Source organism: Diabrotica undecimpunctata, chromosome 6, assembly GCF_040954645.1.
Source record: "Diabrotica undecimpunctata isolate CICGRU chromosome 6, icDiaUnde3, whole genome shotgun sequence".
Classification (NCBI taxonomy): Eukaryota; Metazoa; Arthropoda; class Insecta; order Coleoptera; family Chrysomelidae; genus Diabrotica; species Diabrotica undecimpunctata.
The window spans coordinates 68,459,295-68,482,646 of NC_092808.1; the positions used below are offsets into that span (position 1 = coordinate 68,459,295).

At 32.9% G+C, this 23,352-nt stretch overlaps 1 protein-coding gene across 5 annotated transcripts in view; it reads left to right on the plus strand.

Annotated features, from left to right (window-relative positions):
• Positions 1–16,752, plus strand: part of LOC140443479 (ras-GEF domain-containing family member 1B-like) — a 1,395,894-nt gene extending 1,379,142 nt beyond the window's left edge. The window contains exon 12 of one of the 5 annotated variants that reach the window (XM_072534788.1): positions 15,054–16,024. In XM_072534788.1, the coding sequence (XP_072390889.1) occupies positions 15,054–15,300 (247 nt within the window). In that variant the 3' untranslated portion in view covers positions 15,301–16,024. Of the gene's footprint in view, positions 1–15,053 lie in introns of all 5 variants that reach the window. The other 4 variants (XM_072534789.1, XM_072534785.1, XM_072534784.1 and 1 more) reach the window with 4 other exon arrangements.
• The last annotated feature ends 6,600 nt before the right edge of the window (positions 16,753–23,352 follow it).

Sequence of the window (23,352 nt, forward strand, 5' to 3'; positions counted from 1 at the left end):
TACTTCATTTGTAGTGAAAGTGGCTTCGTCGGTAAACAACACGGTTTTTAGAAAATTTATATTGTTTAAATATTCCCCTTGGGCCCATAAACAATATTCAAAACGTTTTGCTTCGTCGCCTTCTTGTCATGTGTGTAAGAATTTTGGTTTGAAAGGTTTAATATTATTTACCTTAAGACATCGCCGAATACTCTCTCGAAGCACATTCAAATATAAACTGGCATTCCTTAAAATGGCATTAGGAATATTTCTGAAATGATCTAAAATGATTTGATCATTTCCTCTTCTTCTTTGTAACGTTTTTTTTTAATTAGTTTTGATACTGCACCATATTCATAGAATATTCTATTTATTTTGTTTACCGTACTGCAGCTAATATTAGGACGATCCACATGTCCGTCATTAAATATTGTACAAACTTCCCTGGCATTTCTATCGTTATCTCCCAAAAGACGTATAATTTCAATTTTTTCTCTCAAACTTAATCTTGCAGCCATGACTGCATGAATATTATTAAATGAATTTGAAGTAAATATTGTTGCAGATATTATGCATAAATTTATGCTAGCACTGAAATTTGTAGGACAAAAATAATGTCAAACAGTAATATCGTTGTCATGGCAACTGAGATTTAAGTTGTAGTATGTAAAGTTAATAATAATGTAAGTGCGTTACTTGCATTAAATTTTTATGCTATTTTAAACATCTTTTTGTCTAGTAGTGGTTTATTATTAAAATTATTTGAAAAATAATTAGTTTTGTGGTTATCTGTTGATACAGGGTGTTCTTTTTTAACTCGTAGCTTAGTGAGTTCTAAAATTTTAAGTTGTCATAACTTCGTTATTAATAAATATATTTTAATGAAATTTTTGTCATAGCTATTTGAAGCCACTCTAAATCAAGTGGCGTAGAAATTTTTTTAATAAAAAATTCCTAATACAAATTCTCTATTTTCGACGAATAAAAAGTATCGTAGACTGCCCTGAAAATTTAACTAAATATTGCATATTTTGTCCCGCAATAGACCTTTCATTACATGACATTGAAAAAAATTGGTTAAAATCGGTTAACAATTTCAAATTTAATAGAGCTGTTTCCAATCTAAATGGGTCATACTGTATATTCTTGGTTCAACTTATCTGCAACGGTGGCGGCCTTCTGGTCTAGAAGTGCGTAAATCTCGACCCACTTAGTCAAATAATCCATTACTACCAACATGTACTTGCCTCCTTTTTCACTTTCTGGAAATGGCCCAGCGATATCCAAAGCTATTCTTTCAAACGGGCTTCCAACATTATATTGTCTCATAGGAGCTCTCCTTTTTCGGTGAGGCCCGTTACTCATAGCACAAATAGTACATTTCTTACACCAGTTACCCTTTCTCCTTCTTTGTCAACCATTTTCCATCCACTCCTGAATGTAGGTCTCTCCCAATTGCTTACATCTTTCTCTATCTTGCGCCAATCTAATCCACTGTTTGCCTGCCACTGTTCTTATGTCATCTACCCATCTTTTTTGAGGTCTTCCCGTGCTTCTTGTTGTCGTCCTTGGTCTCCATTCTAGAATTCTCATGTCCACCTGTTGTCATTATATCGGGCTACGTGACCTGCCCAGCGCCATTTCATTTTTGCAATTTCTTCCACAATATCCCTAATCTTCGTTCTACGTCTTATCTCGGTGTTTCTAATCTTGTCTCTTAGTGATATTCCAAGCATGATTCGTTCCATTGCTCTTTGCGTTGTTTCTAATTTTTTGGTAAGGGCTACTGTCTCCAAGCCGTAAGTACAAACTGGTAGTATGCATGTGTTATACACCTTTTTCTTTAAGTTTACAGGAATGAAGGTGTTTTTCAAGATATATGCTAATTTGCCGAAAGCGCCCCATGCCAGTTGTGTTCTTCTTTTAATTTCAGCATCTTGATTTGGTTTTCCTAGTTTGATAACATGACCTAGATATACATAATGTTCAACATTTTCTATGGTATGATTTTGTATTGTTATATTTGTCTGGTCTCGGCTCAGTATTTTTGTTTTGCTGTAGTTCATTTTTAAGCCTACCGCTCCTGAAACTGCATTTAATTGTTGTAACATATCATTTAGTTCTTGGATATTATCGGCTATTAAAACTATGTCATCTGCGAATCGCAAGTGGTTTAAGTATGATCCGTCGACGTTGATACCCTTATTGTTCCATTCTAGTTTCTTAAAAATGTCTTCTAGAGCAAGGGTAAATAGTTTGGGAGAGATGGTGTCTCCTTGTCTTACTCCCCGTTGTAGTCTTATGGGATTAGTTTTTGTGCTTTCTTCCAGCTTTATCTGCATGGTGGCATTTTCATATATGTTTTTAATTATGTTAGTGTATCTTGAATCTATACGTGCATTTTCTAGAGATTCAAGCACTGCCCATAATTCGATGGAATCGAATGCTTTATGGAAATCGACGAACGCCATATGAATTGGAACATTATACTCGGTGCATTTTTCTATCAGTGTTCTTACGGTGTGCAAGTGGTCTATGGTACTAAAATGTTTTCTGAATCCAGCCTGCTCGATAGGTTGATAGAAATCGAGCTTATGTGTTAGGCGTTTGGTTATGATTTTAGTTAGTAATTTATACAGATGTGAGAGCAAGGATATTGGTCGGTAATTCTCGATGTTTGCTTTGTTTCCTTTCTTGAATAGTAAAATGACTTCGGAGTTGTACCATTCTTGAGGAATCTTTCCTTCATCAATTACTTTATTAAATAAAATATTTAATACCTGTTCTATTTTTCTTCCACCGATTTTCAACATTTCGACTGTAATTTTATCCTCTCCCGGACATTTATTCGTTTTTAGTTGATTTAGGGCCATTCTTATTTCATAGTCGGTTATGTCCGGTATTTCTTCTGAGCCGGTGTTAATTATTGTTCGTTCAGTACGTCGTTGTTGTGGTTGTGTATTTGCCGAGTATAATTTAGTGTAGAATTTTTCAATGGCCTCGCTTATTTCCTTTCTGTCTCGGACGGTGACGTTTTTCTCATTTTTTATTTCTATGATTTTTCTTGTGCCGTTTGAGTTTTTTGCTTTGAGTACTTTCATATTGCAGTTATCTTGTATTATATTTTTTATTAGATTGTTAGTATAGTTTCTATGATCGTTCCTAATTTCTTTGTTCACGTTTTTGTTTAAACTTTTGAAGCTGTCCGAAGTTCGATCTGTTCTGTTTCGTCTTTCTTTTAGTAATTTAATTGTATTTGGTTGAAGTTTAGATGTTTTGGCTGTTTTCGTGTTTGAGCATATTTTCTTAACCGATGTTGTTACAGTTACTTTTATTTTATTGGCTAGTCCGTTTATATCCATTTGTCTCAGTGTTTCTACTGATTTTAGTCTTGTGCTTAGCTCTTTTTGGTATTCCGTTTGTTTTTGAAATAGGACATCGGTGGTTGGGTATCGTTCTCGTTTAATAAGTTTGTTTCGTTCTACTCTCGTCTGTATTTTAATATTCACTCTAACCAATCTATGGTCACTTCCGGTATAGAATTTGTTTAGTACTGTCACGTCGGTGCATATGTTTTTGTTATTGGACCCTTTACGTCGTCGGAACTGTTCATCCAATAAAACCGTTCCCGAATTCGCTGAATGGTTTTCTTTACACCGAAATGCTACGAAGTACTTCGGCTATTCTGCTCTTTGGAATCACCAACTGTCTTCTCTTCTCTGAACCGTCATCATTTTCCAGTACTCGTTTGAGCAAGCTATCTTCCATGATAATTGAGTCCCACTGGGCCCAATACCGCATATTTAACTTCTTCTTAAGTTGTTCGAAGTTATCCGTCTCCTCAACGGCTATGGTCTGAAGCACATCTAAGGCATTTCCTCGAAGAGCGATTGTCAGGTTTACAGCCTTTTCTTTTTCAGACCATCCATTCGCTCTTGCAGCTGATTCGAACTGTTTCATGTAGTTGTTCCATGACGATTTTCCGTCGAAAGTTGGGACTTTCACATGAACAGAACCTCCACTTCGTTCAAATTTCGGCAGTATTTCCAACTTACATTTCGTCTCGTCTTCTTTTGTCTCTACTGTAATTGGATTGTTTCCATTCTCTGCTGTCCCTGTTTTCTCCATCTTCCTTTCCATCTCTTTCATCTTTTCTTCAAAGGCCAACATATCGACAGCAACTTGGTTTTTTTACGACGATATTCTATCGTCGAGGGCAGACATCTCAGAAGTGACTTTAGAGATCTCCAAAGAGATGTTAGCAGAAACTTTGCTTTCCAGAGAAGAAACCGCGTTATAAACTATGTCTTCTAAAGAAGCGATGTCGCCGGAAACTTTGTTCTCTAATGATGCGATGTCACCAGAAACTTTGGCCACATCACCAGAAACTTTGGCTACATCAGAAGAAACTTTCGAAATATCGTCAGAAACTTTGTTCTCTAATGATGCGATGTCACCAGAAACTTTCTTTATCTTCAAATATATAAGTTTCCGGGTTTAAACCCCCTTCCTTCAAAGCGTTCTTTAGTCGTTGGACTAAATCAGCCTTTTTTTCCGGTAGAAGCTTATTCTCTATCCCCGAGATGTCTTCTTAAATTCGTAACTGTAGTAGTCATTTTCACAATTTATTTTCTATTTCACTTTTGAGACCACTGTAGTATTTTTATTAATCTAATTTATTGTCTTTATTTATTATCAAAGGTCCTACATTTATAACACTAACAAGTTGATTAAAGTCTTTATTACAATGTTCACTAATTTATTTTTACATTTATATCCGAACTAAAAACTCGACTTCAAAACTAGAACTAACTATAACTTAAATAAAAGGTTCCTCTATATTTAATCTTATATTTATATTTATACTAAACAACCGTTATTCTTGAAGCGACGTTGACCTTCCAGAACTTACTCGATCGCCGTGGAGCCAAACAGGTCTTTTAGCACAACCACGACCTTTAAACAGGACCCGTGGATCTTCTTACTAGAAATTTCTGCCGGCAGGTATATGATCTGGAAAATACTTGAATGAGAAGTTAGAAATAAATTATTTACCTTATCCATTGTTCTTTATTTTTGCTCGTTTTTCTTTTCGCTATCATTCCGTTATTCCTCATTCTTGGGTTTTCTTTTTGCAAGAAGCAATATTTTGCTAATCTAATCAAAATCATAATTTTGATGATAACCAGAATATTTTTCTGGAACTTATATTATGATTTTGATTTATGTATATAAGAATAAAAGTATGAGTAAAAATATTACCATATAAATGTATATAAACTTCTTTCTAGAACTAAATCATTTAATTTTTCTGTTTCCAACTTAGCAGGGTTCTTGAGTTCTGTCTTTCTGTGAGTAGAACGCCAGACTGTAAGAGTTCTCACTGACCGCTGGTTGGGTGTGTTATTAGATTAGGATGTAAGTACTGCAAAGAACTCAGAATGTCTGACGGCTGTCTGTTGCTTATTGGGCTTTAATTTCACATTAGAATAGAAAAAAAAATTTAAATACTGACAAGTTCTTGTCACAACATGTAGAACACTAAATTATACTACATTTACCTGTCCCTATTTTTGAACAAAATATTGCAACTATCTTGGTTTATTTTTAGCTCCAGCTGATTTACAGCTAGATTGAAAATCCGAATTTTCCAATCTTGGTTCATCATTATCATCAGGTTTTTGAACAGGTAAATTTCTGTCTCATCTGGTATTGATTTAGTAGTGGAATTCTCTAGTGTGTTATTTGGACTTTCATCTTCATCATTATCGTGATTCAATCATATAACAATTCAATTCAACAGTAAACTTCGTATATAATGCAGAACACCTGGTACAGCAGTTTTCCATTTAGTGATGTCTAAATTTGTGGTTTTCAATGCTAGATTCACCAATTTCCATATAACTCATTGTATCTTTCGACAGTCGATCGGATAGCCAAGCGGGCTGGGCGGCTGGCTTCTCCTTCGCTTCAATGCGAGAGATATCAGTTCAATCCCCGGCTCGGTGAACAGAAAACAAAAAGGCTAACGCAGTAGTTTAAAATTCTAAAATGAATCTGCGGCTTAGTCTAGAATATGCTGGTATCTGATCGGCCTATGGTGGAGCAGTACGGCAAGAGATAAGGGCTTGCGGCTAGGTGATACTCCTCCATAGATCCCTACCGGAAGGGCGTGTGAACGCCTAAATACCGGGTATATATATATATATATATATATATATATATATATATATATATATATATATATATATATATATATATATATATATATATCTTTCGACTTAACCATTTCCTTTATGATTATATGGTGTTGTTCTACTTGAACATATTCCTTTAGAGTGTAGATAATTAATAAATTCTTGTGAAGTAAAGCTAGTTCTTCTTGTCAGATTTTATATACGCCGGCATTCTATATAAACAAAATAGTGATTTAATCTGTGATTGGTTAGAATTGCATTCCTACCAGATAATGTCTGCATTTTTTTAAAACTTCAACGCATTTGCTTTTTTTTCAATTGCATAATGTTTTCATTCAGAATCTGTGATGGTATGTGGGAAAAAAGCAATTGGTTTTCCAGATTGATTACTTCGCTTATGTAATCATAGGCTAAATTTATTAAAAGCATGTACTTATCTTTATCTTCTAGGGATTTTTCTTTAGATTCATTGCTTTCTAAAAAATTCTTGAATGTTATATACCAATGTTTGAATTCTTTGGTGGAAGTTTGACAGTTTGGATCAGCCTCTAGTTTATCTGGTCTTAAGTACTTCTCCATTGTAAATTTATGCGAATAAAATTGTAGTAAAATGCCTTTTGCAGAATTAGGCTTTTATTCACATAAAACTTGACATAAGAATGACAAAACAATTATTTAAATACTGACCAGTTCTTGTCACAACATTAAGAAAACTAAATTATACTATACTTGGCTTGTATTATTAATATTTCTTGTAACACATATAACATTTCTTGTAACATTTTTATAAATAAAGATTTTATTCTATATTTTATTCTTTAATTTTTTAACCACTTTGGCATTTTAATGTAATGGAAAATAAATATAATCTCAACATAATAAGAAAACCCAAAAAGTATACGAAAAATATTTATTATCATATAGGATAAGGATTTTTCTTGTTATTTTAGGATTATATCGATTTTCCTTTACTTTAAAATGAGTTCACAATCCTAGGTAATATTACTGAACTTTTGAATTTAGCGTCATATATATATAGTTACGCGCCCGGTCACTAGGTGATGCGCCAATCATTGTTTTATTCGTTAACACGGGAGTTTTACTGCTAGGTGGTAGTGTGCTATGTCAAGCAGTGTCGACCGGGGTCAAGTTTTGGATGGGTGATGACTAGACTTCGGCAAATATGCAAATAAAAATGTAGAAAATATGCGCATAAATATGCACGTGTTTACCCGAAAATATGCAAATATTTTACAAAATATGCATACAAATAAATAAAAAAATCGTAAAATAGTAACAATTTTATTTAAAAAAAAAAAGTGTACATAACTAAATATTTCCTACTATTCATTAAGATTTACATTTATTTTAAGTAACTACATCATTTTTAAGTATGAATAAACTTATTTAGAATTATGGTAACAATAAATGACCAAGTGGTGTTCAAAATTTTCTAACAAAAACTTGTGGCTTCTGTCTGAGTACATATATTTATATATGGAAAAACTTCGTTCAACATCAACTGATGTAACGGGAGCATTTTTCAAACTAACCAAAACATTTGGTTCTTAATTAATTGTTTCCGAAATATTTCCAGCTAGAACACTGACTACTTCAGAAAGAATATGGTAACCTTTATTTTTTTCCATAGTAGCTTCAAAGTTTTTTGTCAGTCAGTCAGTTTTTTAAAATATCTTTTCCAATATTACCTCTAACGTTCCGACAACATGACGCAAATTCTTTTATTAATGCTGTACTTTCGAACAATGACAGTTTTGGTGATTCTAACTGAGTAATTGTTTTTTGAACAAAACTAAAATTTGATTTTATAAACGAAAGTTCTTGTTGAAGCAAGTTACTCTGAAAAGTTTGTTTAGAATCCAAAAGAGATTGGGAACTTTCATCTGTTAACGTATCAATTATGTTCTTTATTTTAACAAAATGATCTGCATAAAAATTAGCTGCTTCTAACCATGTTCCCCATCGCGTTAAAATAGGTTGTGGTGGAAGAGGAATGTTAGGTAGCATTTCTTTATAAAGTTGAATTCTTATAGGAGATTTAAGAAATACTTTTTTGACACTGGATATCATGGTATTTACAAGAGGAAACTTTTTTCGTATTTCCTCTGCAACTCTGTTTAATCCATGCGCTACACAAGTGACATGTATTAAATCTGGGAAAAATATTTTTAAATTTTGTCCTGCTTTCACCATATAAGGAGCAGCATCCGATAAAATAAGCAGTAATTTATTAGAAGGAATAGTTGTCGGAAGAAAAAAAGTTGCTAATGTTTCTTGTATAAAACGCGAAATTGTTAAAGCATTTGTTTTCTCAAGTTGCTGGCATGAAATAAGATGAGATTTTGGTAAGGTATCTTCTTTAAGAACACCAATCAATAAATGAGCAATATACTTTCCTGAGGAATCAGTGGTTTCGTCTACAGATATGTAAAAATAATTATCTGCAATTTCTTCCTTAATATTAATTAACACCGACGAGTATAGCCCGTTCACATTATTTCTTCTTAGAGACCGATCACTTGGAACATTAAGTTTGCAATATTTTTTTAGAAACGAACTAAAATTTACATTTGCTAATTTTGAAAGCGGTATGTTTGCAGACACTAATGCGCGACACAAGTCTTCATTAAAAGTTTCTTGCTCATCTAATTTTTTTGAAGTAGATTGGAAACATTTAGCCATTGAAGTTTGATGTTTTCCTCCTATTTTTCCTTTTTTTGCAGTGTGTGAAGCAGTTCTCACATGTTGGTCTATCTGAAATTTCTTCTCACATGCTATCTATAAATAAAAATAAAAACCTTTATTTTAACCCAACCTTTAAAATATAAAAATATACAAGGTGTTTTTGGTTAATCAAATATCTGGTTTGGAAAAAAAACACTCGCTAAGTGTTTTAAATGCAGTATTAATCCACAAATTAGTTTTTGTTACTAACCATTAGTACATCATATAACTTATTTTAAAATTCAACAAAAGTTTTTTTTTTGTTAATTCAATTACAATAAAAATAATTGTGTTTTAGAATAGCTGACTTCATAAAAAAAAGTAAAGGTGAAAAATTTTTCTAAATACACACCATTGTATTGTACCATGGACAATTTTTTCTCACTAAAGGAAGCTATTTTTCATTTAAAAACAACCTACGAGTACTAAATTTCAAGTAAATACGTTTATTGGTTTTAAAGTTATTGTTGTTATTAACTAAAAGAATTTAATTTTTTTTAATTTTAACACCCTGTATCTCGAAAAGTAAATAAGTTTGACCCCTCATTAACTATATCGTTTTGTTCAATTTTTCGAGAAGTATCTACAGTCAAACGTTGTAAGTGTCATTTGGAAACACCCTGTATGTATGAAATATTAGATATTTAATAAAAAATATTAGATACTTACAATTTTGCCACAGACTGAACAGTAGATTTTTCCCATATCCATAGACAGCTCTTTATAAGGTTTAATCCAAGTTGAAGCACTGGTTGTTTTAGGCATTATAAAATCACAATCTTCCTTTTTGTTACGCACAACGAGTGTTTACGCTTTGAATATCAAAACAAAAATGATTTACAAATCTGAGCATCAAATTAGAAATGTTTAGGTACCTAATTCAATAAACTGGGAGATTTTGGAAAATCCCTAAATTAGGAACAAAACTATTAGCCGTTTACCTGCTGTTAAGATACAATAAATTGTAGATAGATTTGGGGATTAGATCATAAAATGCAAATGAGCGAACCCTTAGCGATTATCCAATAACTGAATGCCTCAGTGACCGAGACTTTCTAAGAATGTTGAGGGCTACTTAAATTGATCTTCTTTGAAATTGTAAATGTTTTGTACCTGTAGAGATTACGTACTTAGATCATTTCTTGATGAAAATGACTACAAAATTTTATACAAGAATTGAAATAAATTGGTATGTTTAAAAATTTTCAAATACAGTATAAAAATCTGAACTTTTATGCACTTTATGCAAACTTTTATACAAATATGCCAAAATATGAAATATTTGCATAAAATATGCACAATATGCAAAATATGCAATATGCATATTTGCCGAAGTCTAGTGATGGCTTAGGAACATGTCATCTTATTGCCTTGCTTACTTTTTTTTTCGGTATTATTTAAGAAAATTTTTAGGAACCTTTTAAGTATTAAAATTAGTTTAATATTTAAATAAAACACAAATAAACTATTTAAAATGTATTTATTTTGTTAAAATCATATAATAGAAGTATAAGTTCTTACCGACGTACAAAGTACACACATTATTCTTTTTTTATATAATAATAGACGCACTGCACTTTGACAACAAATAGTAAACAAACTCGTACTCGTACGCCTTGACTTTGCCATTTTTCAAACTAAAAACGTTGCACGTCACAATGTATGTAAAGTGTCGTCATTTATATTTAAAATTTTCAGAAAGTCAACCTTAGAGTTCAAATTTTCCTAACACAGCTAATAATACGAAACCCATACGGAACTGTTCGATCTTTCATAGGTGTCAACATGGTATAATAATCAGAAAAATGTAATCATCATTATATTGGGAATTTTAGAATTATATTGATTAAATACCCAAAAACATTTGTTATTATTAATAATATAAATTTTATGAAATAACTCTTTAAGTCTAATATTCCACAGAATAATTTTAATTAAATAGATTAGACAATTTAAAAAACAATTAGAAAACGATTTCCGAAATAGAAATTGAAACGTCAATAAACGTACTTTAACCTTTAATTGTGGCTTATTCCCATTTTAATAGTAATTAGATTAGACAATTGTACGCAACTGATACGGGAATACTTCAAATTTTAATGACAGTTCAGAGTGTGGCAATATTGTATAAAGTGTTGCCGCTTTTTTAGAGTAAGAATTTTGTTTGTTTTGATTTCTTTGATCATAATATATTTTATATTAAAAAATGTATTTATAAATACATATTAAATTTAGATTATTAGCTTTAAAAACTAATTATTGTTGTGTATTGTGATTGTTCTATTCTAAAACAACTAAATAGTCTGTAGAAAGCTAATAAGCTTTCATATAATATAGATCATTTTGAACAAGAAGTAAACGTTACGTTTTTACTATTAATGCTCTAAAAGAGGCAAGTTTAAAATTTAGAATATATAATTTTGTAATAAAATGTTTTCTTATGTATTTTAGTGTGTTTCAGTAGTCTTAAATCTAAGTGTATTTACTGTTAATATAACAGTTTGACAAATAGTTGACATTACTGAACTTATTAATCAAAAAACCTAACTAGACATGTAATAAGTAAAAACAGACTCGAATTTGGTAATAAAGTTAAACACCTAAACATAATTTATCAATCAAAAAAAAACCTAACTAGACTTGTATTTAGTAACAAACAAAAAACACTTAAAATTTATCAATCAAATATCCTAACTAGACATGTATTAAGTAAAAACAGTCTAGTATTTGGTAATAAAATTAAAACACTTAAACAGAACTTATCAATCAAAACACCTAACTAGACATGTAATAATTAAAAACAGACTCGTATCAGGTATGTTAAATATTTGAACATAATTTTATCAATCAAAAATCCCAACTAGACATAAGTAAAAATAGACTCGTATTTTCGTAATAGATTTATGTTTGGTTGCACCAAAAAATCTTGAGCTTCGGCATAGCCCAGATCAGCTTATAGATAGAGCCGTCTCACTTACTTTGCAACATAATTTTTATCGATCCATTGCACGTAGCAATCCATTGTGACAAACTGAAAATTGATCTAAAACTTAATTGTGTAACGCGTATGTTTCGTAAGCCGAGCTTAAGGCACGTCTTAAGCTTAAGATCTGTTGGTGCAACCAAGCCTAAAACACTTCTCAATCAAAAAACCTAATTAAACATGTAATAAGTAAAAACAGACTCGAATCAGGCAATAAAGTTAAACATTTAAACATTAATTTATCAATCAAAAATCCCAACTAGACATGTAATAAGTAAAAAAACTCGTATTTGGTAATAAAGGATAACACTTAAACAGAATTTATTAATTAAAAATCCCAACTAGACATGTATTAAATCAAAACAGACACGTATTAGGTAATAAATTTAAACACTTAAACATAATTTATCACCAACTAGACATGCAATAAGTAAAAACAAACTCGTACATTCGCATTAGCTGTAAGTTACCAGACTATAATATTACTTGGTTTTGCAGGACAGGTTCTTGTGGCACTTTGAATTACACAAAACACTTGCTTTTTTACATTTGCAGCGATTTGAGTTGCATTGGCCACTACAATTGCAGTGACGGAATCCTTGACCACCTAAATTCGAATCTTTACGGGCGCATTCCCTGAGACTTATTTCAGTAGCCGGCACATCATTGACTGAAATAAGTGTTTCCTTGCAGGTGGTAAATTCGTTTCTTGCATAAAGTTAGTTTAAAATACCATGCTTGGTGCCTAGCTTATACAGCCTTTCATCTTTAACAGAAATAATAATAGCAATATTTCGGCTATCGGCCTTAGTTCTATCAACTTCTGGAATTCGCACTCTAACACTTTCACCTACTTTTGCAACAAGAAATCTATCATTAGAATGCGTTAACATTCTGTCAGCTTGTTTTATAAGTGACTGCTTAGCAAGATCTTGAATTTTCTTTGACGTTTTCTCAAATTGAGTGCCATCTTCTTCGTGTCCCTCATTTTCTTCAACTCCAATTGTCTTGTCTTCCCCATTGTCATTGTCTTTCCCATTGACAGCAACTAGTGCACATGCATTATATTTTATTGGGCTGTTAGCCTTACCGGGATATTCAACATTCGCTAATTGTGAATCCTCGGTTATACTGTTACCATCCAAATTACCACGGTGCTTTGCTCCATCATCAGCACCATCGGACTCATCTGCTAATATTGCTTCTAAATCTTCTTCGCTTCTAATTTCAGTTAAGGTATTAAAGTACCAGCAGGTAAGGATGTTTTTAATCTTACAATCAACCTTACAATCGAATAGTGCTTCGTATGGACTACAGCTAATGCCGGAATGATAGGCTATGTTTTTCATAAATTGGATGAACTTTATGCCTTCCTACCACTGTCCGCCTACTTCGAGGATCCACCTACTTTGCTGCTACGTGTTCTCGGTCTTACTTTATGGTGTCGAGTCATGGAAGGTGAATAAAATCGATCTAAATCGCCTTGAGGCTTTCGAAATGTGGTGCTATAGAAGAATTTTAAAAGTTTCCTGGGTGGAGAAGATTCTAAACTCCACAATACTAGAACGTCTCAGCAAGACTACTGGGATCATAAAAAGCATCAAGCAGAGAAAGCTGGAGTATTTCGGACATGTAATGAGAAGTCCCAAATATGGGTTGCTACAAAATATCATGCAAGGAAAAATAGCAGGCAAACGCAGTCCACGACGAAGAAGAACCTCATGGTTGAAGAACTTGCGAGATTGGTATGGTGTTGATACAAGCATGCTATTTAGGGTGGCAGTGAATACAATTAAGATAACTATGATGGTAACCAACGTTCTGAAAGGACATGGTACATGAAGAAGAAGAAGACCACTGACTCGTTTTATTTGTTTCCAGCCATGTGGATATCTTGGTTCGCTCTCTCTACCGAAACTTGCGACTGGCTGTGTGTGGGTTTTCCGTGGACAATTTTTAGTTCGTCCCACATACTGCAGTCTTCTTCAATAATCTTATTTGCGAATTCTCGACCATTATCACTGTGTAAAATGTGGGGAGCTCCAAATATGGTAAACACTTCCAACAAATGGTACGCAACTTCTTCGGCACGCTTGGTTTTTAATGTTCTGAGCTGGAAAAATTTGGTAAGATGGTCTTGATAGACCATAATAAATTTATATTCACCATCCTCTTGTGACTGCATATCAATAAGATCGACTTGACCTCTCGAATTAAATGCACTACTTAAAATACTTAAATACTTAAAATTGGCTTCACAACGAGTCCTTTTTTGGAATACTCATTTTCTTTTGATACGGTATACAAAGATTTAAGTCAACCTTGACAAACTCCAGAGTGATTGTTCTTATATTTCGTCTTAAGTTCTTTTATCATTCTGTTGGGGCCCCCATGTCCAATTGAAGTATGAGTCCCGTGAATGATATCGAAAGTTTCCTCCATAAATATATAATAAACAATAGGATCTCTGTCGTTTTTTACTGGCACAACGAGTTTCTCGACATTACCAATTTTTACAGTATCATACCGTGATAACCGTTGATATTCTTCAGGTGTTTTGTGAGAAGTCTTGTCTTTGGTTGTTATAACTTTCATTAAAAATGCATAATACTCATCTCTGGTGAATAACTGATGATTGTTTCCTTTTAAAAATTTAAGCGTATCAATGTGATCGCTAAATCGTGCTTTCATGGACTCGAAATCACTCATTGTAAAATAAGTTAGTAGGTATGCACAGAACACTCGAAACTGCACACCGCTTGTTCAACTAAACAAAAATGTTTTACAACGACACAGAATCGCTTCCGACTGCAGATTTACTATCACTGTGGTAATACGCGCGCCTTATTTTAACACTGGTATGTCGCAGTGACTAATACACTTACTTCCCTCCACCCCGCAAGACCTACTTTCTAAGAACTTATTGGTATTCAATATTTATCACGTTTACCGTTTGAATACAGGATTTATTAATAATAACCGGCTAATGTGATTATTTCTGATATATTTATTACTTTTACCTAGCTATTCGGGTTGTATTAATAGTAACCGGTAATTATTAATAATTCCCATTTAATCATATTTACCGTAACATATATACATATACATATGTATGTATGACACTAATTTTTTGTTTTATTACATTCTAGGTTACCAAATGGCCATATCAATTTCGATAAATTCTGGCAACTAGCAAAACAAGTAACAGAGTTTATGGCATGGAAGCAAGTAACCTGCCCATTTGAGAAGGACCCCAAAGTGATAAATCTTCTTCAACATGGTCCAATACTTAATGAAAACGCTCTGGCTCTGGCTAGTTTCGAGTGCGAACCTCCAGATAACAATCAGGAAAAGGAACGATGTAAAACACTTAAAGCTGATCCTTCTGCCAATTAAAAAAGAGATACGATAGGGGTGTACATGTGAGGTGGTTGATATTATTAGCTAACTTCCGCTTATCCTATTTTTGTACAGTCGGATCAAAATATAACAATTTTACTCGTTTTAAACTAACACATGTACAATGTTTATGTTTAATGTGTTATAATCTGTCTACTACTATTTTTTAGTTGTGATTGAGTTGTGATCTAAGCCTTTCTTTCAGTTATAACTCAATTTATTAAAAACAAAGAAAAAGAAAATAAAGTAATCATAAAATTTATAAATCCAAGTTGTGAATTAAAATCTAAACATGGATTAAATAACACTTTTCCTCGCAATAATAATGTTGACCACGTATAATTCTGTACTTGACATATATTATGTACTAGATTATTCTCTTTCTTATGTCAAGAACTAGTAAACGATCTGATAATGTTTCTACTTTTTAGTTATCCCTTACTTCATATCGTTTTAGCAACTGTGTTTTTAAATGATAAGTTATCTCTATTCGTCCTCTAATTTTTTACCAGTTAGACTTTTGTAATGTATATGTTTATGGAACATATCTCAATTTTTTACCGGCGGCGTGTGGTTTTATATGGAATAATAGATATTAAAGGTTTTCAAAATTATATTAAATGTCAAATCTGTTGTAACGAAAACATTTTATTACATTTTTAACGTAAGTAAATGTTTTTAAAAATATGCTTACATATTGTAACTGACTGTATAAAAATATAGATATAATATATAAAAATTGCCAATTTTAAATTTTTATTGTATCATTTCATGTACAAAGTTGTAATTTTTTTTGTTTTCAGTAAAATGAATTGATGTACATAATTATATATAATTTTCAATCATTCAGATAGAATTTTATTTTTTTATAAAATGGTTTAATTTTACTCAGTCGGATTGTGATTTTTGTAATGTTTGGATGTAATTATTCGTGATTTTTATACACAACTCATTATGTTTTATAATTTTGTGTATTATGCATTCCATCGTTTGGATAATTACTCAATTTACTGCTAATGAAAACGAAGGTTTAATATGCCGTTTAAAACTATTTATACTTGTTTTTAAATAGTTTATAAAACTATACAAGTAGTTACGAACTATTTATGTTATAAATAAATAAAGAAAAACAGGTGATAGAAATTAGTTAGTTTAAGAAAGGGTTTCTTTAATGATGTAATATAATTTCTGTCATTTTCCGCGTTTGACTATGCGTTAAATAATTTTGGTTGTAGTTTTATGCCAAAGGTCAACATATTTAGTCAATAAGAGTTCGCCAAAAGGGACACAAACCTTCTGTTTAAACTGGAAACAAAATAATTAAAGGATGAACACCTGGAAATATACAAAAACAGTGTATTCCATCCGAGAAACCAACAGACAAAACATACAATATGTATCATCATTCAATCTTCGCTTATCCACTGCTGGACATAGATCTCCCTCATAATTTTCCATCTATTTCGATCTTGTGCCTCTTGCATCCAATTCCTATGACAACGTTTTAGATCGTCAGTCCAACGTGTTGGTGGACGACCTCTGCTTCGGTAGGCATCATCTCTTGGTGTCCATTCCAGTATCCGCTTTGTCCATCTATTATCTGTCATTCGAGCCACGTGACCTGCCCAGTTCCATTTCAGTGTTGCTACTCTCTCTACTGCATCAGCCACTCCTGTTCTTTGTCGTAGCTGGCGATTTGGGATCTTGTCTCGTAGTGAAACGCCCAACATAGCACGCTCCATCGCCCTTTGACACACACGGATCTTTTGAACTGTTCTCCTTGTCATGGTCAACGTTTCGGCACCGTAAGTTAACACTGGCAAAACACACTGATTAAACGTTTTTCTTTTAAGGCATATTGGTATATCAGACGATTTGAAAATATGGTTCAGCTTGCCGAAGGCTGCCCAAGTCAGTCTTATACGACGGAGAAGCTCAACGGTTTGGTTATCTTTTCCTATGCGAATCTCATGACCTAGGTATTTATAGGCCATTACCTGGTCTATGGATCTTGTTCCTACGCATATATCTTCGCTGACTACAAGATTTGTCATCATCTGAGTTTTAGATATATTTATTTTCAATCCCCCTTCTAGCGAGGAAAGATAGAGCTGATTTAAAAGTTCTTTGGCCTCATCTATCCTATCAGCTATTAGTACAATATCATCTGCAAACCTTAGATGGCTAAGCTTTTCTCCGTTTATGTTTATGCCCTTGTCGGTCAGTTTTGCCCTTTTACATATATATTCCAAAAGCGTAGTGAACAGTTTCGGCGATATGGTGTCCCCCTGGCGTACTCCACGTTGTATCGGGAATTTCTGGGTTTGACGATCACCCACTCTAACACTGGCTGTTGCGTTTTGGTATATATGTTTAATTATATTTATATACCGATAGTCAATTCGGCATTCTGTCAAGGCTTCCAACATTTTTTGTTGATTTACGGTGTCGAATGCCTTTTCATAGTCGACAAATATTAAAGCTAGTGGTTTATTATATTCAGTGCATTTTTCTATAAGATTTTTTATTACCAGTAGGTGATCGTTTGTTCCATAGCCTTTTCTAAAACCCGCCTGTTCTATGGGCTGATAAAATTCCAATTTATTTTCTAGTCGTTTCGTAATTATTTTTGTAAATAGTTTATAAATATGTGAAAGTAGACTTATGGGCCTGTAATTCCTGAGGTCGGTAGCATCCCCTTTTTTATGAAGTATGATAATTTCTGCGTTATACCACTGGGTTGGTGTTATTGCTTCCTGCAAACATCTAGTGAATAGTTTGGCAAGGACCTGCCATAATCTTTTTCCAGCCACCTTCAAGGCATCTGCCACTATTTCATCGCCTCCGGGGGACTTATTGTTTTTCATTTCTTGCACTGACCTTCGAACTTCATTGGGTGTTACGTCCGGTAAAATTTCAGATCCCTGATTGATTATCTTTGGTAATGATCCACTCCGGTTACATTGCTGTTCTTTGTATAGTTGTCTATAAAAACTCTCTATCGTATTCATAATTTTAATTCTATCCTCAATAATTTGCCCCTGTTCATTTCTTAATTTGTGGACGTTTTTTCTTCCAATGGACATGCTCTGTCTGAGTACTTTCAAGCTTTTGTTTTCTTCTATTACTCTAGTTATTTCCATCGTATTGTATCGTCTCAGATCTTTTCTAACTTCCTTTTTAATTGTCTTATTCAAAATTCTTAGTTCATTTTGGTTATAATCCTGATTTTCCCTAAGTTTTCTTCTTTCCTCTAGAAGATGTTTTGTGTTGTGGCTTAATTTTTTGTTATTATTTTCAGGACGAGGACAGTATTTCTTTTCAGCTTCTTTCAATATTTGAGTAATATTATTGTTCATTTCATTGATGCTGATATTCTCTAAGTCGTGTGTATCCAAACTAGTCTTAATATTTTCTTCGTAAAGTGTTATATCTTCTGGGAACAGCCACCTTCCACTTTTCTTTTTGAGGATCATTTTTGTTCTTTCAACTTCAGTGTTAAAAGTGGTTTTTGCTCTAACTAGTCTATGGTCGCTCCCTGTTGAAAATTTATTCAATACTGTTACATCCTGAACAATATCTTTCCGATTTGATATTATGAAATCAATCTCATTTTTTGTTCTTTGGTTCGGACTCTTCCATGTCCACTTACGTTGGGGTTTCTTTCCGAAGAATGAGTTCATCACAAAGAGATTTTCCTGATGTAAGAAGTCAAGAAGCCTGTTACCTCTTTCATTTCTCTCACCAAATCCAAAGTTTCCCATAGCAGATTCTGCATCATCTTGTTTGAATCCCAATTTGGCGTTAAAATCTCCAATTATCAATGTGTAATGTGTTTTTGAAGTTTGTATAGCTGCTCTGATATCTTCATAAAATTGGTCAACTTCCTCATCCGGGTGACTCGTAGTTGGTGCGTAAGCCTGTATAATTTTAAGTTTGTATCTTGGGTTTAATTTAAAAACAAGATAAATGACTCTGGTACATATACTTTTTATTGTGATTATGTTTGGTACCCATTTTTTATGGATTAAAAAACCCACTCCTCCAACAGATGAATCTTCGTTTCCTCTTGAATGGAACATATTTCCAGACTTAAGTATTATTTGATCTTCTTTTCGACGTCGAACTTCACTTATACCGATTATATCCCATTTTATGTGTTGTAGTTCATTCTCCAGTTCTATCATTGATGCTTCTGTTGATAAAGTTTGTACATTGTAGGCACATATATGCATTTGTCGTTTGTTTTGGTGGCCTGATCTCTTCCGGTGATTCTTAGCACCCTCTGCTCCAACACTATTCTGACCGCCACCTTGGTCAGGGAAATTGGAACCGCCGGGGACTGAGGGCCGTACACTTGATGTATCCATCATGAGGGGAAATTTGGCCTTGAAACGCCGCGCTGGCCAAGCGTGTTGGCGAGTTTTAGAGTTGTAGTAGAAGGAAATATAGTGACCCGTCTGCCTTCGGAAACCTAATCGCCATTCGGGGTCGGAAGAAACAAGAGTTAGCCAAGAGAGGCTGATAGGAAAGATTAAAGACATTTCACTCAAGACAGGTTGAAAAAGAGTAAAATGTGAAGGCCCTTATGATCCGCCAGGTGCGTTTCATAAGCGTATGAGTATTTATTCACTTTGTGTTCCCGCTCATACCTCGGGGTGTTGACTACAGACTGTATGGCTCGTCCAGCATGCCATAGCATGAAGAATAGGGTGCACGCCATTTTTCCAAAGTTGACACCCCACTCCATGGCCTGACAATATGTATATATATATATATATATATATATATATATATATATATATATATATATATATACTGCGAGGCATAAGTTAGGGATATAGCTTAATATTAAATAAAAAATAATACAATAATTATACAACTATATAAATCGATTAAGTCACTTATCTACATCAACAAATAACAGTAGTCACTCAAGTGACTTGAGAAAGGCACTCTAGTCGAAACAGCTGTAGTGATATTTTAAAATAAATTTTGTGGAAGGGTTGACAACACAAGTTTTCAGTGTTTTATTGTTAAATAATTTTTAATTGTTTACTTACAAATAATTGATGCAGAATGAAGTACCATTATATTGGCAATATCCCTAACTTATGCCATATGTGGTTGCGAACTTAAGTGACTGATGTATTAGTGGGTTGCTATGAAAATGGATGCTTACGATGTTAACCGAACGCGTTAAGTCGGTGCGTGTCGATTTCAATGAGTCAAATCCTGACCCCCTCTCTACGTGTTGCATTATTTATTTGTAATACGTGATCCGATTTAACAAAAAACATAACTATTTTCAAACTCAATATTGAGGTTAATAATTGTAGACTAAATATTTTTAAATTTACACTTTTGAGATTGAAACAAGAGACGTACCTACTTTCGCAAAATAATTTTGAGTTGATTTTTTTGCAAAATAATTTTGAGTCGATTTTTTTGCACTCAAGTGTAGTTTATATTCACTGATTAGTATTAGTTTTCAAGATTTATATGTATTCAAATAAAACAATAATTTATCCTTCGTCTATTATTAGTAGCAAACGAGAAATATTTTTATTAAAACTGGTTTGGTGTATCTATACAGGATGTATATGCTTCTCACTTTTTGGGGTCTGAAAACATTTTATTGGAGCAATATAAGATTAAATTTTTAAGTAGGAAAAGACACTAAACTTTATAGTTTTTATGTGACAAAATCAGTACGATGATACTTTTTGATTCTTTGGTGTCCCGCTGGTGGTTACACTGAAAATTATGTTTTACTATTTTTTTATGATTTTTATTTAAGCCAATACAGATTAAAATTGTCAGATCACTGTTTTAAGTGGTTTGAGTTATGCATATTTTGTTTCAATAAAATTTCTCGTATGATTCAGAATGGCTAAAAACGATCACATAGTTCTAATTATTTACGTAAAATAAAAAAAAATTTAGATCTTATTTACGAAAAAGTTAACATATTTTTTTGTGAGTAATTGTTGTACACTCAAAACTTTATAAAGTATTACCTTGAAAGTTTTCAATTTATACCTGAAGGAGTGGCAAGTTTAAAAATATACATCTATTCTCTCGTCCTTTGTAGATATTTCTAGTACATGATTGTTGGTATCTAATTATTCTTGTATGTAGTTCAGCTAATGCACAAGTTGTTTCGAGTCTCTTAACTGTTTCTGTACCTTTTTGTGTCGTATATCGTCGGCTTAAGATGCAAATGGCCTAACTCCAAAAATTTAAATTATTCAGGAGATGCAAAAACTTGTCAGAATTAGAAAATATAATAAAACAAGGTAAGTTTCCAAAATATTTTATTTTGTTTAATGCTACAACATAGAAAATACTTGCTCTTGTCAAAAATAGGCTTTATTCTTGAAAAAATTGGGAGTTAGGTAATATGCGTTCCCTGAGCATGGGTTGGCATCAGGAGATAGGCAATAATCTAATTAATTGTGCAACTTAAGTATAAAAAAATTTAAAGACAAAAGAAAAAAAGAAAGAGGCATTTTACGTATGTGGTAAGTTATCATAAAAAAAATGAAAGTCCTTAGGAATTGACGATTTAAGGTCCATTAAGTGTTGAAATTTTTCCGATTTAATTGGTATTGGAGTCGGATACATTAACGGCAACTCTTCTAAATTCCAGATTTTTTTATCTTTTTTCGTGATCATGTAAGGCAAAGGCAGCCATTCTTCTGTATGCCTGATTTTAAAGAGAATTCCGTGTTCATTATACTGAAGTGCTCTAATGTTTGTTACAGTAGGATCACCTGACGATCTACCAGGACGGATGGAACTAATGTATTGAACTTCTTGAAATTCTTGAAATATGTATGATCCAAGTACTCCACCACGTAGGGTTTCGGATTTATACGAGCAGTTTGACAAATATTGACATAGTCTGCTGGGACATTTATGACTCGGTTTTTTAGTTTTCGCTCGATTGTGGAGTGCATTGAATCGCACTCCATTTGCGTATGCCCTTTTTCTAAAAAATTTTTTCTCAATTGTAATCCCATGCTTTTGTGCAAAGTTGAAAAGTGCATTGGCAAGAATTGCGTTTCTGTTTTGTCCAGTGCAACCATCACTGTACAAAATGAATTTACTAGTAGAGTTTTTTTGGGGTATAATATTAGTCTCTAAAAACTTGTAAATGATGGTAGCAAATGTGTTGGCAGTTAGTCCAGCATAACCCTCATGCCAGAGGAAACAATATCCATCCAAGGATTTAATGTCCATAATTGTAAAATTATGGACTATTAATTTTGTTTTATAATATAGAGCGCTGACATTAGATTATGGACTCAGTAGAACTGATTGCAAATCCATTGAAAAAACTTTTACATCTTCTTTTGTTTTGTCAACCTCTTTTTCCTTTCGTGCCTCCTCCTTTTTCTTCTGATGTTCTTGATAGGTAGCTTCGTCAATATTACCAGTCTTGTGTAACCCACACACGTATTACATTCGTCCTTTTTAGGTGAAAAAAGTGCTAAATTAAAATCGTCGAAACTGTTATTAAACGCTGCAATAGATAGCGGTTGTGAATCGTTTTTTGTACATCAGTCATTCTTATAAAACCGGTATAATTCCATTTTTGTTTGCCAAGATCTTTCAAGGTATAATTTCTTTGTGCTCTTTCGACAATAATGTGACTCTAGTTTTGGAAGAACTGTAAAGAAATTGCACAAATTTTCTTTTTGTTTGTCGATTTTCGCTTTTCTAGGAATAACTATTTGGGAGGAATTATTATCACGCGTATCATTAAGGTCATCATCCACCAAATCAATTGCAGTGTGTTGTGATTTATTTTTTTCAATCAACCAATGTGCAACAGTTCTTGGTGCAACTGAAAGAGTATTGCAAAACATTGTTTTGCACACTCTTATCTTGGATGTTGTTTGAAGAAAATATATATAGGAAAATTCCCTTCTTGACTCGTTCTCTTTTTTTCGATCCCTAGCTCTTGAAGTACTTTTCTTTTCAACCAGCGTCCTTAGAAACAATTGTTTTTTGTTCCACAAAAAATTCCAAAATCTTGTAAAA